The following is a 12,579-nucleotide window of genomic DNA, read 5'->3' as shown; positions in this document are numbered from 1 at the left end:
CTATGAAAAACCTACAGATAGAATGTAAAATGCATAGTGACAGGTTGGGGTGTCTGCACTTTCTGTTGGTCATCAGAAACAGAATCAGAAGCATTTTGTAGACATTATATGCACAGGTCTATTAGCTAATGCATGTGATTTTTTTGTTTTTTCAAACCATACAATAATATGTTTACCTGTCTTAGTTTGGCCAGATTAGCTTGTCTGTTTAACATGTGTTGAATGTGAATCGCCCATTTACTTTATCCTTGAAGGGAAACGTGAAACCAGGTCTCATAACAAAGCCATGGCGAAAAACAATCTCCTACTGTTCATCTGCATCTTCACCTTCGCTTTGTTCTTTATTGCCCTGAAGTGAACACGCCACATTAAGCGGCGTCCAGTGTGGCCGACAGGGGGCGATATACCTCCGTGTGAGCGCTACCGTCTTTTTTAAAAACACCACTGGAGGTAACCACATCCTGATGTGTGCTCATCATCCAAACCAACGCCAGACACAACATGGATACCCTGCTGCATCTAAATGCTTTTATTTCGGAGCGGCTAAAAGCTGTGGCTGTGGAGATTTTCGGGGCGGTGGAGAAAACGCTGCTGGAGCATCAGAGAGAGATCAGCCGATCCAAGCATGAGATAGATCACCCGCGGCCACTGGTGCTCTGGCCTCAAGTTAGATCATACAGATCAGGTCTTTAGATTATTTGTTTTCAGTTCTATGATCAACACTAACACTTGTTTAAGCGTTTAAACACAGATGAGGAAGTGAAGCTGATTGTTTTGCTGAAATCAAATTGTGATTTACTGTAAAACAGCTTATGTGTCATTAGACAGATTAACTCATAACAATGTGAATTTAGATCAATGTTGACACGGACTACACCCCTCTCTCATGTCATCCAGCAGCTCATCATCTCAGTCCTCATTCCTGTGATACGGGGGTTTCTCCTAAGCGCGGCTGTGAGGAGGACCAGGCGCCAGACATGAGCACAAAGGACCAGGTCCCGCTTCATGTTAAAGAGGAGCATCACCACAGGACTGATCAGCTGAGACCATCATGTAGGCAGCAACGTGATGCCACCACCTCTCCTCAGACTGTGAGAAGATACAGTCACAAAGGTCTGCCTTCACAGCTCTACAGAAACGCGGACCAACGAGCAGATATCAAAGCTGAGGCTGCTGGTGATGAGTATGTAATATCTCCATTAACCAGGGAGGCCAAGATCCACTGTGGAATACATGCAGAGTTATGTGAGCGTCAGCAAGAAAGCCTGCAAGGTGAGAATAGGATTGAATGATTGTGTTACTGTTAGTGTGCAGTTTAGTGTGGAGCATTTACTAACGTTTGAGATGCTGGTAATGATGTTTTCTATGATACAAAACCAAAAAGGTATAAACAATAAGACAAGAAATATTTGCACAATTTAGTATATTTTCATATATATTTCTTTGTAGACCCACTTGAGATCCCTGATGAGCAGTACCCTGAACAAGACTGGAGCCCCTTTCAGGACCTTGATCCACGTCAGATAGATGTGGCAAGGTTTCAATCGTCTAGTCCTCTGGGAGAGAGAGCGCATGAGTACAATCTCCCTCTTCAGTCAAAGAGCAGTGTGGTGAATGGAGAATCAGTTGAAGTGCAAGCACTTAAAAGACTGAGGACGACTGAAAGAAAAAGATCTAGCTCATACAGCAAAGAAAGGGACCGTAGTTCAGTGGAGGAAGATGTAAATGATATGAACAGGGACAGAAGACATGCTTGTCCCATCTGTGCAAAACGTTTTAAGGAGTCGAGCCATTTGAAAGAGCATGTGAGAATCCACACGGGGGAGAAGCCGTACCAGTGTAAGCAGTGCGGTGTGAACTTCAGGCAGAGCGGAGCTTTGACTTTGCACATGAGAATCCACACGGGGGAGCGACCGTATCAGTGCACAGACTGTGGTCGGCGTTTCAATCGCAAAGGCGACATGGAGACCCACAGGGTGACGCACACAGGGGAAAGACCCCATCCGTGCATGCTGTGTGGGAAAAGCTTCAGAAGGAAAAGCAACTTAAACACACATGTAAAAATCCACGCAGATGGCAAAAACGATCACACTGAACCAGTGTGATTGTTTAAAACTAAGACTATACGACTATATTAGTGTGTTGTGCAGAGTTTGTAAATGATTTCTCTAGGAGACAGCATAGACAAAACATTTCTAAACCTATTCCAAAGTCATATTCATGGTTAAAGTTGATAAGAAGATGAAAACTACTTCCCAGATGTTAACATAAAAATACATTGTAAGAGACGAAGTAAACATCTATTTGGCAATTACATTTTAGTAGCAGTTACCATTTTATAGTATCACACATATCCCTTATATCTGCACATTTTAAAGAAGAATGTTTTGGTAACGGACACCAGTAAAACAAATATACAGCAATTAAAGTTGCACAAACTAAAATCTCGAAGTAATGTCAAATCATATACAAAACTACAGGCCAACACTGAAACAATATGGTAATTTTTCCAGCGTGCTGTTCGGATTAATATTGACCAGCCACTTTCTGTATCTTTGCTCTGCTTCTTGATTGCATAATAATATGGTGACAAACACACAGACACACACAGTCAATTCAATTGTGACATAAAGTGTTTCTAAAGTACAAATTTCTAACAATTGATTTGGTCTGAGTTGTGTACATTTCCTGTTTCAGGTGACAACATAAAGGCAATGGGCTGCATTTGAATAGCGACTCAAACCTGGAGGCTATTTATTTATTCTTTCTTTAGCCATTTATCTTTTGAAATGCACTTGCTGTATTTCTTTGACTGGCAGTGAAACATTTAGCAGCTTAAGAGTTTGGCACAGAAATAAGATGTGTGTCTTGTAGAGACACATCTAGATCTTTTTGTTTGTTTGTTTGTTTGCCCATTGTTTGAGCGTTTCTGCGATCAGTATTCCTCCATCTTTTTCTGCCAGCCGCAGCTTGGACTACAGTGTAACTACAGTTTTTCTCATTTGCTTAGACACTTGTTTCCACTCTGAAGTCACACTTTCAAATCATTTTATTTTTTTTTACAAAATGCTTTTACACAAAACCAAAAAAAACATTAACCACATTTGATAATGAAGATCAAGTGGATGCCTGTTAAACGCGTCTCAGAAATTGAAAAAAAAACAACAACTAAAAACTGTAGAGTGAAGAGACGGACCAACGTCGCCCCCTGCTGGTCACTGAACGGTGGGTGTGACCTGTGCCGGTCCCGATCCCGGACAAGATGGGAGGGTTGCCAGGAAGTGCATCCTGCGTAAAACTCACGCTAAATCAAGGTGCGGTACGTTCCGCTGTGGTGACCCCTGAAGGTACAAGCCGAAAGCTGTTGTTCTTTGACTAAGGTCCAAATACAACCGCTTATTCTAAACAGTATTACATTTGATCCTGTTGAGAGCCTAAATGTACAAGTCTAGTCCAGATTTGTCCCACTAACAAAATGTATTCTATTAAAGAAAAATTACAAAACTTCTTCTTTTTATTATTAACTTATCTTATAATCTGGTAACCTATATCTTGCTTTGGGCTTAATCCATAACAGAACTATAAAGCAACATCACTTAATAATTTATTAACATTGCCATAAAAATCTTTTATAAAAGGTATATGCGTGTGTGTGTGTTTGTTTGTTTGTTTGGTTTTTGCAATGTTGGTTGTCAGTTCCCTAGGTTTTTCACACATTTGCTTAAAATGTGCATGCCAGTTACATATTGCCAAAGAATTTAAAGGATATTGTTAAAGTCGTTTACACAGCAATACCAGAACACATCGGTAGGAATTAAATACAGGAAAACGAAACCTACATGCAGTTTTGATTCTCACGAACCCGTCCGCATTATTTGCATCCTCGGACTGAGCGCACTGTCTTTATCAGCTGTCTTCCCATTCAGTAGCCTTTACTGCAACGTTTTTACTACTTTGAAAGTGTTATTTTCCACGAGACAAGAAGTACTAGTATAAACATGAGCACCCTGAACCAACAGTACGAGGAGAAGGTGCGTCCCTGCATCGACCTCATCGACTCTCTTCGCTCTCTGGGGGTAGAGGAGGACTTAGCGCTGCCTGCTATCGCCGTGATCGGAGACCAAAGCTCGGGGAAGAGCTCCGTGTTGGAGGCGCTGTCCGGGGTGGCTCTGCCAAGGGGGACTGGTGAGTCATGTTTGGGGCATGGTTGCAACACTACATGCTGTTATGATTGCTGCGATGAACTAACAAATTCTCATCGAGGATATGATCTATAACAAACTACCATATTTTATAAGCTGGTTATATATTTTACATTCCAAGATCTTAATTTGTAAATACTACTGATGAGTATATTGAGTTTGTAGATTAAAGAATTCATTTTAAAAGTTCATGTAGGTTATTTTAACTTTATTTGTCCCTTTAGGTTAATAAACCTGTTAGCATTAAAATATAAAGATCTAATCAAAAAATAACATTTCTCCTCAGCTATGAAACACAAACTGAAAACTGTTAAAAACATTAAATATGCAAACGCATGAAACCACAGGAAGGAAAATGAGAGCATTGGAATATTATGTCATCCTGTCTTTTTTACTGTACCCCAGTAGATCCAACAGGCTACATCCAGCCCTGATTCTTTCCTGTCTCAACATTAACTCTCCCATAATTTAGGCATTGTGACAAGATGCCCTCTCGAACTGAAGATGAAGAGAAACAAAGAAGGAGAAACGTGGTATGGAAAGATAAGCTACCAAAGCTATAATGAAGAAATTAAGAACCCTGCAGATGTTGAGGAAAAGATTCGAGAAGGTACTGTATCGACCATCCTTTTATTCTGCACTTTTTACAAAGATAATGCCAAAGTGCTTCACCGAGCAGATAAATATTAAGCCATTACAAGAAATAAAACACACCAAAAAAATACTCACAATGCATTCCCATTAGCTATAAAATAAGCCCAACACATTCAAATGATTGGAATTCAATTCAATTCAATTCAACTTTATTTATATAGTGCCAATTCACAACAAAGTCATCTCAAGCAATAGCAATTTGAATCTTGTTAACATGAAAATGAAAATACTATAGACAGCTAGTGTATTTGGAGAAGGGACTTAAAAGTTTGATAATGAGGTCATGAATCTTAAGTTCCTCTGCTAAGCCCTTGCAGAGTCAGGGAGCTTTGACAGCATGAGCTCTGTCACCTTTTGTCACTATGCTTGCTAAGATAGTGGATTCTTGCCAGATGACCTTTGACTAAAAGTTGGCTCATAAGGGGTGATGAGTTCAGCAATATAACTTGGGGCACGATGTGGGTGATGGGAACATAATTAATTAAATTAGTTAAGTTCCTCACTATGTTGTTATGCAAAAATTCTATGTTCTAAACTCTTTTGAAATTTTGAAGCAAGACTGCAGGGCATCTGGAGTTAGGTAGCTTGTTTCACCATTGAAAAGCTGGTGAAAAGCTCTGCTCGGGATCTTGGGCTGCAGGGTGTAGAGACCACCAGGGGGATTGTAAACATAGATGGGAGTGTTCGGGTGTGAAGCATTGCAGTAGTCAAGGCAAGTGATGATGAATGCCTGCAAGAGGTTAGCATAATTGGATAGCATATTTTGAAAGGTAGGGTTAAATCTTTTTATAGGGACAGAAGATCCTAAGCTAATGCTGATGCTGTAAAGTGTGATAGGAAAGGAAGTCCAGAACCCCTCCATCTAGGAGAGACTGAGTTAAAGAAGACTTTCTTTCATCCATGTAGAAATGTCAGAGAGACCGGCTGAAATGTGTGTTGAGAAAGTGGAATCATACAGACTAAGGACTGGAAGAGCTGGCTGGGGTCGGCAGTGTAATGGTAAAAGTACTAAGGTGGATGATAGAAACCAGGGATGTGGTATAGATGAAAAGGAGATGAAGACCAAGGAGTGAGCCCCGGGCTACTGCAGAGGAGAGGGAATGAGAGTTGGACACTTGCCACTGTCAAAACAGGTTGAAGCTTCACCACGAGGACTGGATGATGGTTTTCTGGGTCAAATGGAGCAGGAATGGATCAAGACTGGAATTTTAACAGAAAGCAGGGCCACAGCTATGGCATCCACAACCATCAAGCCATTTTTGTAGAATGGCAACTCCTAAAGCCAGACTAGTTGGCGTCAAGGAAGTTGTTCAAAGATTTATAATTTGTAGCTAGGTTGCAGAATGCATGTTTCCGGGCTCTCACACAACATGTTATATTTTTCCAGCTCAAGTTAAAATCACTGGAGACGATCAAGGGATCAGTGAGGACTCAATTAGTCTGGAGATTGCTTCTCCTGATGTTCCAGACCTGACGCTCATTGACCTGCCAGGCATCGTCAGGGTGGCTGTAAAGAATCAGCCAGTGAACATTGGTGATCAAGTAGGGTGTTATAATATTCAGTACAAAATATCTTAGATAGATTGCAATGAAATGCACTGCAAAGAAGATTCTTAATTTTGCTCATTTTCCAAGTTCTCAAACGTTAAAACTTACTGTGCCTTAATTCGGCTTTTATAAAGCACCTGTGCAGTTTAAACTTGGTGGTTACATACATGATACAGTACTGTATAATATAAATACTGGGCCCACAATGCCTACTCTTTTTTTTTGTATGATTAACAGAACAATCAAACTTGAAATAACTGTTCAGCCATCTCTTCATATTGTGCTTCTACTGTAAAATTCATTCATCCCTCCAAAAATGTTTAATAGTAAAACATCACAAAGTTGTTAGTGTGGCTGAACATTATTTGTATTGTTAATAATAAATTAGAATGGCTACAATGGGGATTTAATGGTTGTACTACTCAATGTCAAATTAATTGATACTTTCAGATAAAGAGACTGATCCAGAAGTTCATCACAAAACAAGAAACTATCTGCCTGGTGGTTGTTCCATCCAATGTGGATATAGCAACGACAGAGGCTCTGAAAATGGCGCAGGAGGTGGATCCCATTGGAGAGAGGACTTTGGGTAAAAATATATATTTTTAAAGGCTATAAGGATCCTTTAACGAAACAATTATCCTGTAGTTGTTAAAATTCATTTCCTCTCCCTTTCACTCTCTGTTTCTCTCAGGTATTTTGACCAAGCCTGATCTGGTGGACAAAGGCACAGAGGACATGGTTGTCAAAATTGTCCGTAATGAAGAGATCCTCCTGAGGAAAGGCTACATGATTGTCAAGTGCCGGGGTCAAAATGAGATAAAAAACAATGTCTCCCTTTCTGAATCAATAGAAAGAGAGAAAGCTTTCTTCAAAGAGCATTCCTATTTCCAGTAAGTTTATTATTTTTGTTATCTATAGTAATTACTAGCTGTACATTGATCAGCCACAACATTAGCACCAAACTGGACCATCATGGACAACATTAAAAACTGGCCACGATCAGCATGTAGTGCACTGCAGCTTGCTACCTATGGGGCTGTGTAGCCACAGACCAATAGCACGGACCCCTGTAAAATGACCCCTGTGGTATTAATGTTATGGCAGATTGTTGCACGTTATTAATACGGCAAAGATCACATAGCAGCTAAGTTGGGAAATCATTTTAACTATGGCCCACGACAACTATGTAGCCATAACAATTAATTGTTGTAGGACTCTCTATGATGAAGGGCAAGCCACTGTTCCCAAACTGGCAGAAAAACTCACCCTTGAGTTGGTGCATCATATCCAGGTGAAGTCTTCTTAGTGCTTCACAATATTGTCTCACTATAGATCATTTAAACCACTCCTGTTGATAATGTTTTGACCCCTGCGTGTATGTGTAGAAATCCCTGCCTCGCCTGGAAGAGCAGATAGAGAAGAACCTAGCACAGACTCAGACTCAGCTGTACAAATATGGCAATGGAGCTCCATGTGATACAAGTGAGAGGCTCGCCTTCCTCATTGATGTGAGTGTGCTGTTTACTAACTGGCTTGTTTTACACGTAGAAACTAAAAAAATTGTGTAACAAAGTGAACTAATTGCCTCTGTTTCCTTTTCTGAACCTGTTTTTTTTTTTCAAAGACTGTGGCAGCATTTACACAGGACGCTATCAGCCTCACCACAGGGGAGGAACTTAAGTGCGGCTTCAGGTCCTGTTTGTTTTTCATGCTTAGAAAAGAGTTTGGAGCATGGAAAGACACTATAGAGCGCTCTGGGGTAACATGTAAGTTCTCCACATTAACTTGGTCACTGGGCTGCCCCCAAGAGTATTCTTTTGGATATACTTGGTCATATTATAGTTACTGAAACATGATTTAGAATAATTTTAGAAACATTTTAGTGATATTGCAGAAGAGCATGCTCAGAGAAATTATCCAAATTACTATACTAAAGACTAATGACCCCCATGCGTCTCACCTGCTGCGTTAAAAATAATAAATGCTTTTCATGTTTATGACTACTGACATTTCTTTCCCAAAATGATTTTAATTGCAGTTAACTGGAATATTGAGCGAGAGGTGGCTCAATATGAACAAAGGTACCGTGGAAGAGAACTGCCGGGCTTCATCAACTACAAGACCTTTGAGGCTATAGTCCAGGAGCACATCAAAAAACTGGAAGAACCAGCTATCCTGAAACTCAAGGAAGTGGCAGGCATGTCTTATCATGATGCTAGATATATACTACATGTATAATGTACATGACGCTGTGTCTGTATGTGTGTGTAATTATATAAATATTTTAGAAACTGTGAAGAAAGAGCTGTTTAAGTTGGTACAGAGGAGCTTTGTTGGATTTCCTAACCTCATCAAAATGGCTCAGGTATATTTTTCATCTTTTATTAATGTAAATCAGTTGCTACTACTTATGGGCTATAGGTATAACTATACCATTATTTTTTACGAGGGCCTGGTGGATCATTGGTAAAGCATTGGGTTGGCCTGCAGAAGGCTGTGGGTTTGAATTCCAGCTCACCAGGTGCAGCCCCACCCACCCATCATGCAATTGTGTTGTCAGTATACATTGTTATGGGGACAAATTGTGATGATATGTCATGAATATTCCAATATACCACAGCCCTAGTTGCTAATGTGTACATATAACTAAACATACTGAATATTTAATGACAAGTTTATGTTTTAGATCAACATTGAGGCCATTCGAAAGGAGAAGGAAATTGTAGCAGACTCCATGCTGAGGACTCAGTTTAAGATGGAGCAGATTGTTTACACTCAGGACTCCACCTATAGCAAGAAGATAGGGAAGCGGAAGAGGGAAGATGACCAGGTGCTGTTATCCTCTAATAAAATCGTTATGAAAAACACTGGTGACACCAGAACCACCCTGAAAGAGATGATGATACACCTAAAATCCTATTACCAAGTAAGAGTTACTGAAATGCTGTACGTTTTTTGTGCTTCACAGCATTTAGTTGGGAAAGAATGAACGTTTTTTGATTACAAATACCTACTGTAATTTATTACTGTAATTATTTAGGATATCTCAGCGAAATAATCAATGAAAAACTAATTTACTAATATTTTATTTATAAGTCCTACCTAAAAATGCAACAATAACTATTTATTTTCTCTCTAAACTGCAGATTGTTGGTCAGCGTTTGGCTGACCAGATCCCCCTGGTGATCCGTTATCAGATGTTGCAGGAGTCCACTATCGAGCTGCGAAGGCAAATGCTGCACATGCTTCAGGACAAAGAAAAAATCGAGCCCCTGCTCCAGGAAAGCACTGAGATAAAATCTGAGCGAATCCACTACCAGAAACGCCACAAGCGCCTGTCAAAGGCACGCATCCGTCTGACCGAATTTAGTATGAATATATAAAGTTTTAATGGTTTTCTCCCACAGTCCAAAGACATTCATGTTCTAAATTACCCGCAGGTTTGAATGTTGGTGTGAATAGTTGTCTGTCTGTGTACGTCTGTCTGTGTTGGCCCTGAGACGGTCTGTGTGACCTGTCCAGGGTGTAGCCCACCCCTCACCCAATAACAGCCTAAGTAGGTTCCAGTCCCCTGTGGTGCTAAAACTGTTTTTCCCCCAGATACTTTTTCCTACACAAACATAGAACTTCAATATAGCATTAAAATAATTTTAAGTTAGAGCATAAGGTCCATTCAAATAAGTCTGTTACTCATAAATTATTTCCTGGCACGAAGGAAGGTTAGCTGTTAGATGAATAAGTCCAAAACTGTAAAATTATGTGTGTCATTTATTATAACAACCTGAACATGTACTCCTGTGTCGAAAAACGAAAATAAACAAAAAAATAATAATGTTCCAGCTATAGTGTATTGAAACATTGCCAAAAATAAAGTTGTTTTTGCCCAGTACTGGTTGAATGTTTCACTTGTGTCTGGATTCTTACAGAAAAGTTTATATTTTAGTTAAAGCATTTTTTTTTTTGCACAAAGTTAAAGTAACTGCATTACATGACAAAATATAATTCAGAGTGAAATATAGTTAGGCTAGTCATATGTCACACTTTTAGACTTGACGTATGCATTTTTTTTTAAATCAAGAGAAAAAATAAATTTCTCTCTCTCTCTCTCTCTCTCTCTCTCTCTCTCTCTCTCTCTCTCTCTCTCTCTCTCTCTCTCTCTCTCTCGAAAGGGCAAAACACCCTATAATCATCCACTATCCAAACTGTTCATCCTGAAAGCACTGTAAGGCTGCTGGAGCCAGCCATTTACCCCGGCAAGCAATTTAGACTAGCTAGGAAGCAACTCTAAGTTGGGGCTAAGAGTTACAGTCACATCTTCATTTTTGTATTATGGTTTTATTTGTAATTGCTTTTTAGTTAGTTTTTGTTGCTGCATCCACAAATGCAGGTTAAAACTCTACTAAACAATGTACAGGCAAAATATTGTACAGTATGCACGTGTGTATATTTGAACAGAGTATGTATATTTCCCTCGGTAAACCACAATGGGTTTGCAATGAAACTGCTAAGCTTTGTTTATAATAATGTGGTTGTAGTTACTTCTCTCTGGAAAATGTGGTTATGTTCCCATACGAATAACTAGTGAAGTTGTAGTAAACTAAAACTAGTTGTCCCCAGTAAGGCGCTTGAAACAACTACTCAGTTTAAATAAGGTTTATTATAAAATATAATAGATGATGCTGAACTCCAGTCTATGAGAGAGGACAGTGTATCTTGACAGTGACTTGTGGGATATGGTGTCTGAACACGAAAACAAAATTTACTACAGTCAATGGGAGGATGAGCAGAGACGAAAGAGTAAAGTATGGCCCTGGTAGAATAGACAAATCTTGAGATGCGGTAGGGTTGAGTAACTTGAAGATAGGGTAGGAAAATGGTGGGAGGAGGGATCACTGGGGAAGATGTAGTGGTCCGAATCCGTAACACAGAGGCAGGCCTGGTAGTGAGCTTGTGGAACTTAGCCGTGGTTAATCTCCAATCCTTGATAATGAAGAGAACGCCAAAATCCCATTAGTGATATAATATGCAAACTCCAAAGTCCCTTTAGTGATTCCGTGCCCTAGTGCAACAGTCTCATAGCTCTGGATTCTATAAATCTCTTACGCGACACAAACATGGTTCTTAACATTGGTATGAGAATTCTTACAGTGGATATTTACTTGGCATAATCCTTGATGCAGGTAAATTAACACATGATCGATACTAGTCTGAGTTCCCGAATTAACGTAGTAGTAGATTAAAAACTTGGTAAAAACGTAACATGCCATATGATCAAAATGTAAACATGACATAGCAAATCTTCACTTTATAATCACATGGTTAAAAGGGCTTGTGAAAAACTTGATCCGTCATGGGCAGATAACAATACTCATAATCCTGGTCATTCATTAGCTTAGCAACAGAGAGTCAAAGGGAGGGTTAGTAAAAAAAATCAAAGTAGCAGGCAAAGTCAGATAAAAAAAAACATAGCTAGCAACGATGATTTGGAAAAAGTAGACGATCTGGCAGCTTGGTGATGGGACTGAGAAGTTTCAAAAGGAGAGGGATGAGAGCAGGTGAAACTGATTACTGGTGATTAGTTAAGCAGGAAAAAGGAAGCGGGACCAGGAAGTGGCTGCAAAATAAAAGTCATGAAGGGGCAAGTAAGGTTGGGGATCCTGAAAGAAGTAAGCCATAATTACGCTGAAATAACAAAACGAATCCATCAGAGAGATAAGACAAACATTAGGACTGGGCAAATCAACGGTTTGGCACATTCTTAAAATGGGCAGAAAAAAGTGGGCAAAAAAATAAATAATACATTTCAACTTTATTTGTCTAAATATCAATGAGCCACCACTATTAGGGATATATGATTAAAAATTGTTTTAAGTCCTACACAGTCCATTCAAGATGTTCTACCAAAGCCATAAATTGGTAGTCTATTCTTTTTACTATGGTGACATTCAATGTCACCAAAGTAAAATCCCAAAGAAATGAAACCTAGGTGAGAAGGAAGAGGACGGGAGCGTCTAAGCAGTTTTAGCTGTGAGATTAAGCTTAAAAAATCTCCCTACTCATGGTGAGTTTCTCGTTTGTGATGAAACAAAACCCAAGGAAGCGAAGTCGCATACACAGCACTACCTGAACACATCGGTAGGAATTAAATACAGAAAAACGAAACCTATACGTA

At 39.6% G+C, this 12,579-nt stretch overlaps 2 protein-coding genes across 3 annotated transcripts; both read left to right on the top strand.

Moving 5' to 3' along the window:
* Nucleotides 1-448: 448 nt before the first annotated feature.
* Nucleotides 449-3,941, top strand: LOC137126982 (zinc finger protein 177-like). Of its 2 annotated transcripts, none has more exons than XM_067503221.1 (3): nucleotides 449-685; nucleotides 901-1,272; nucleotides 1,450-3,941. In XM_067503221.1, exons 1-3 carry the CDS (start codon nucleotides 502-504, stop codon nucleotides 2,103-2,105), a joined length of 1,212 nt encoding a protein of 403 aa, XP_067359322.1. In that variant the 5' UTR covers nucleotides 449-501; the 3' UTR covers nucleotides 2,106-3,941. The 2 variants fall into 2 exon arrangements, with proteins under 2 accessions (XP_067359322.1, XP_067359321.1); XM_067503220.1 differs by having other exon boundaries at nucleotides 898-1,272.
* LOC137126981 (interferon-induced GTP-binding protein Mx-like) lies at nucleotides 3,857-10,296 on the top strand. Its single transcript, XM_067503219.1, has 12 exons — nucleotides 3,857-4,185; nucleotides 4,675-4,812; nucleotides 6,244-6,398; nucleotides 6,855-6,993; nucleotides 7,099-7,297; nucleotides 7,620-7,698; nucleotides 7,793-7,915; nucleotides 8,032-8,173; nucleotides 8,446-8,604; nucleotides 8,696-8,772; nucleotides 9,094-9,333; nucleotides 9,554-10,296. Exons 1-12 carry the CDS (start codon nucleotides 3,999-4,001, stop codon nucleotides 9,788-9,790), a joined length of 1,875 nt encoding a protein of 624 aa, XP_067359320.1. The 5' UTR covers nucleotides 3,857-3,998; the 3' UTR covers nucleotides 9,791-10,296.
* Nucleotides 10,297-12,579: the final 2,283 nt, after the last annotated feature.

Source organism: Channa argus, chromosome 5 (genome assembly GCF_033026475.1).
Source record: "Channa argus isolate prfri chromosome 5, Channa argus male v1.0, whole genome shotgun sequence".
NCBI lineage: Eukaryota > Metazoa > Chordata > Actinopteri > Anabantiformes > Channidae > Channa > Channa argus.
The sequence above is the reverse complement of the archived record's forward strand: the minus strand, read 5'-3'. Positions and strand labels throughout refer to the sequence as shown.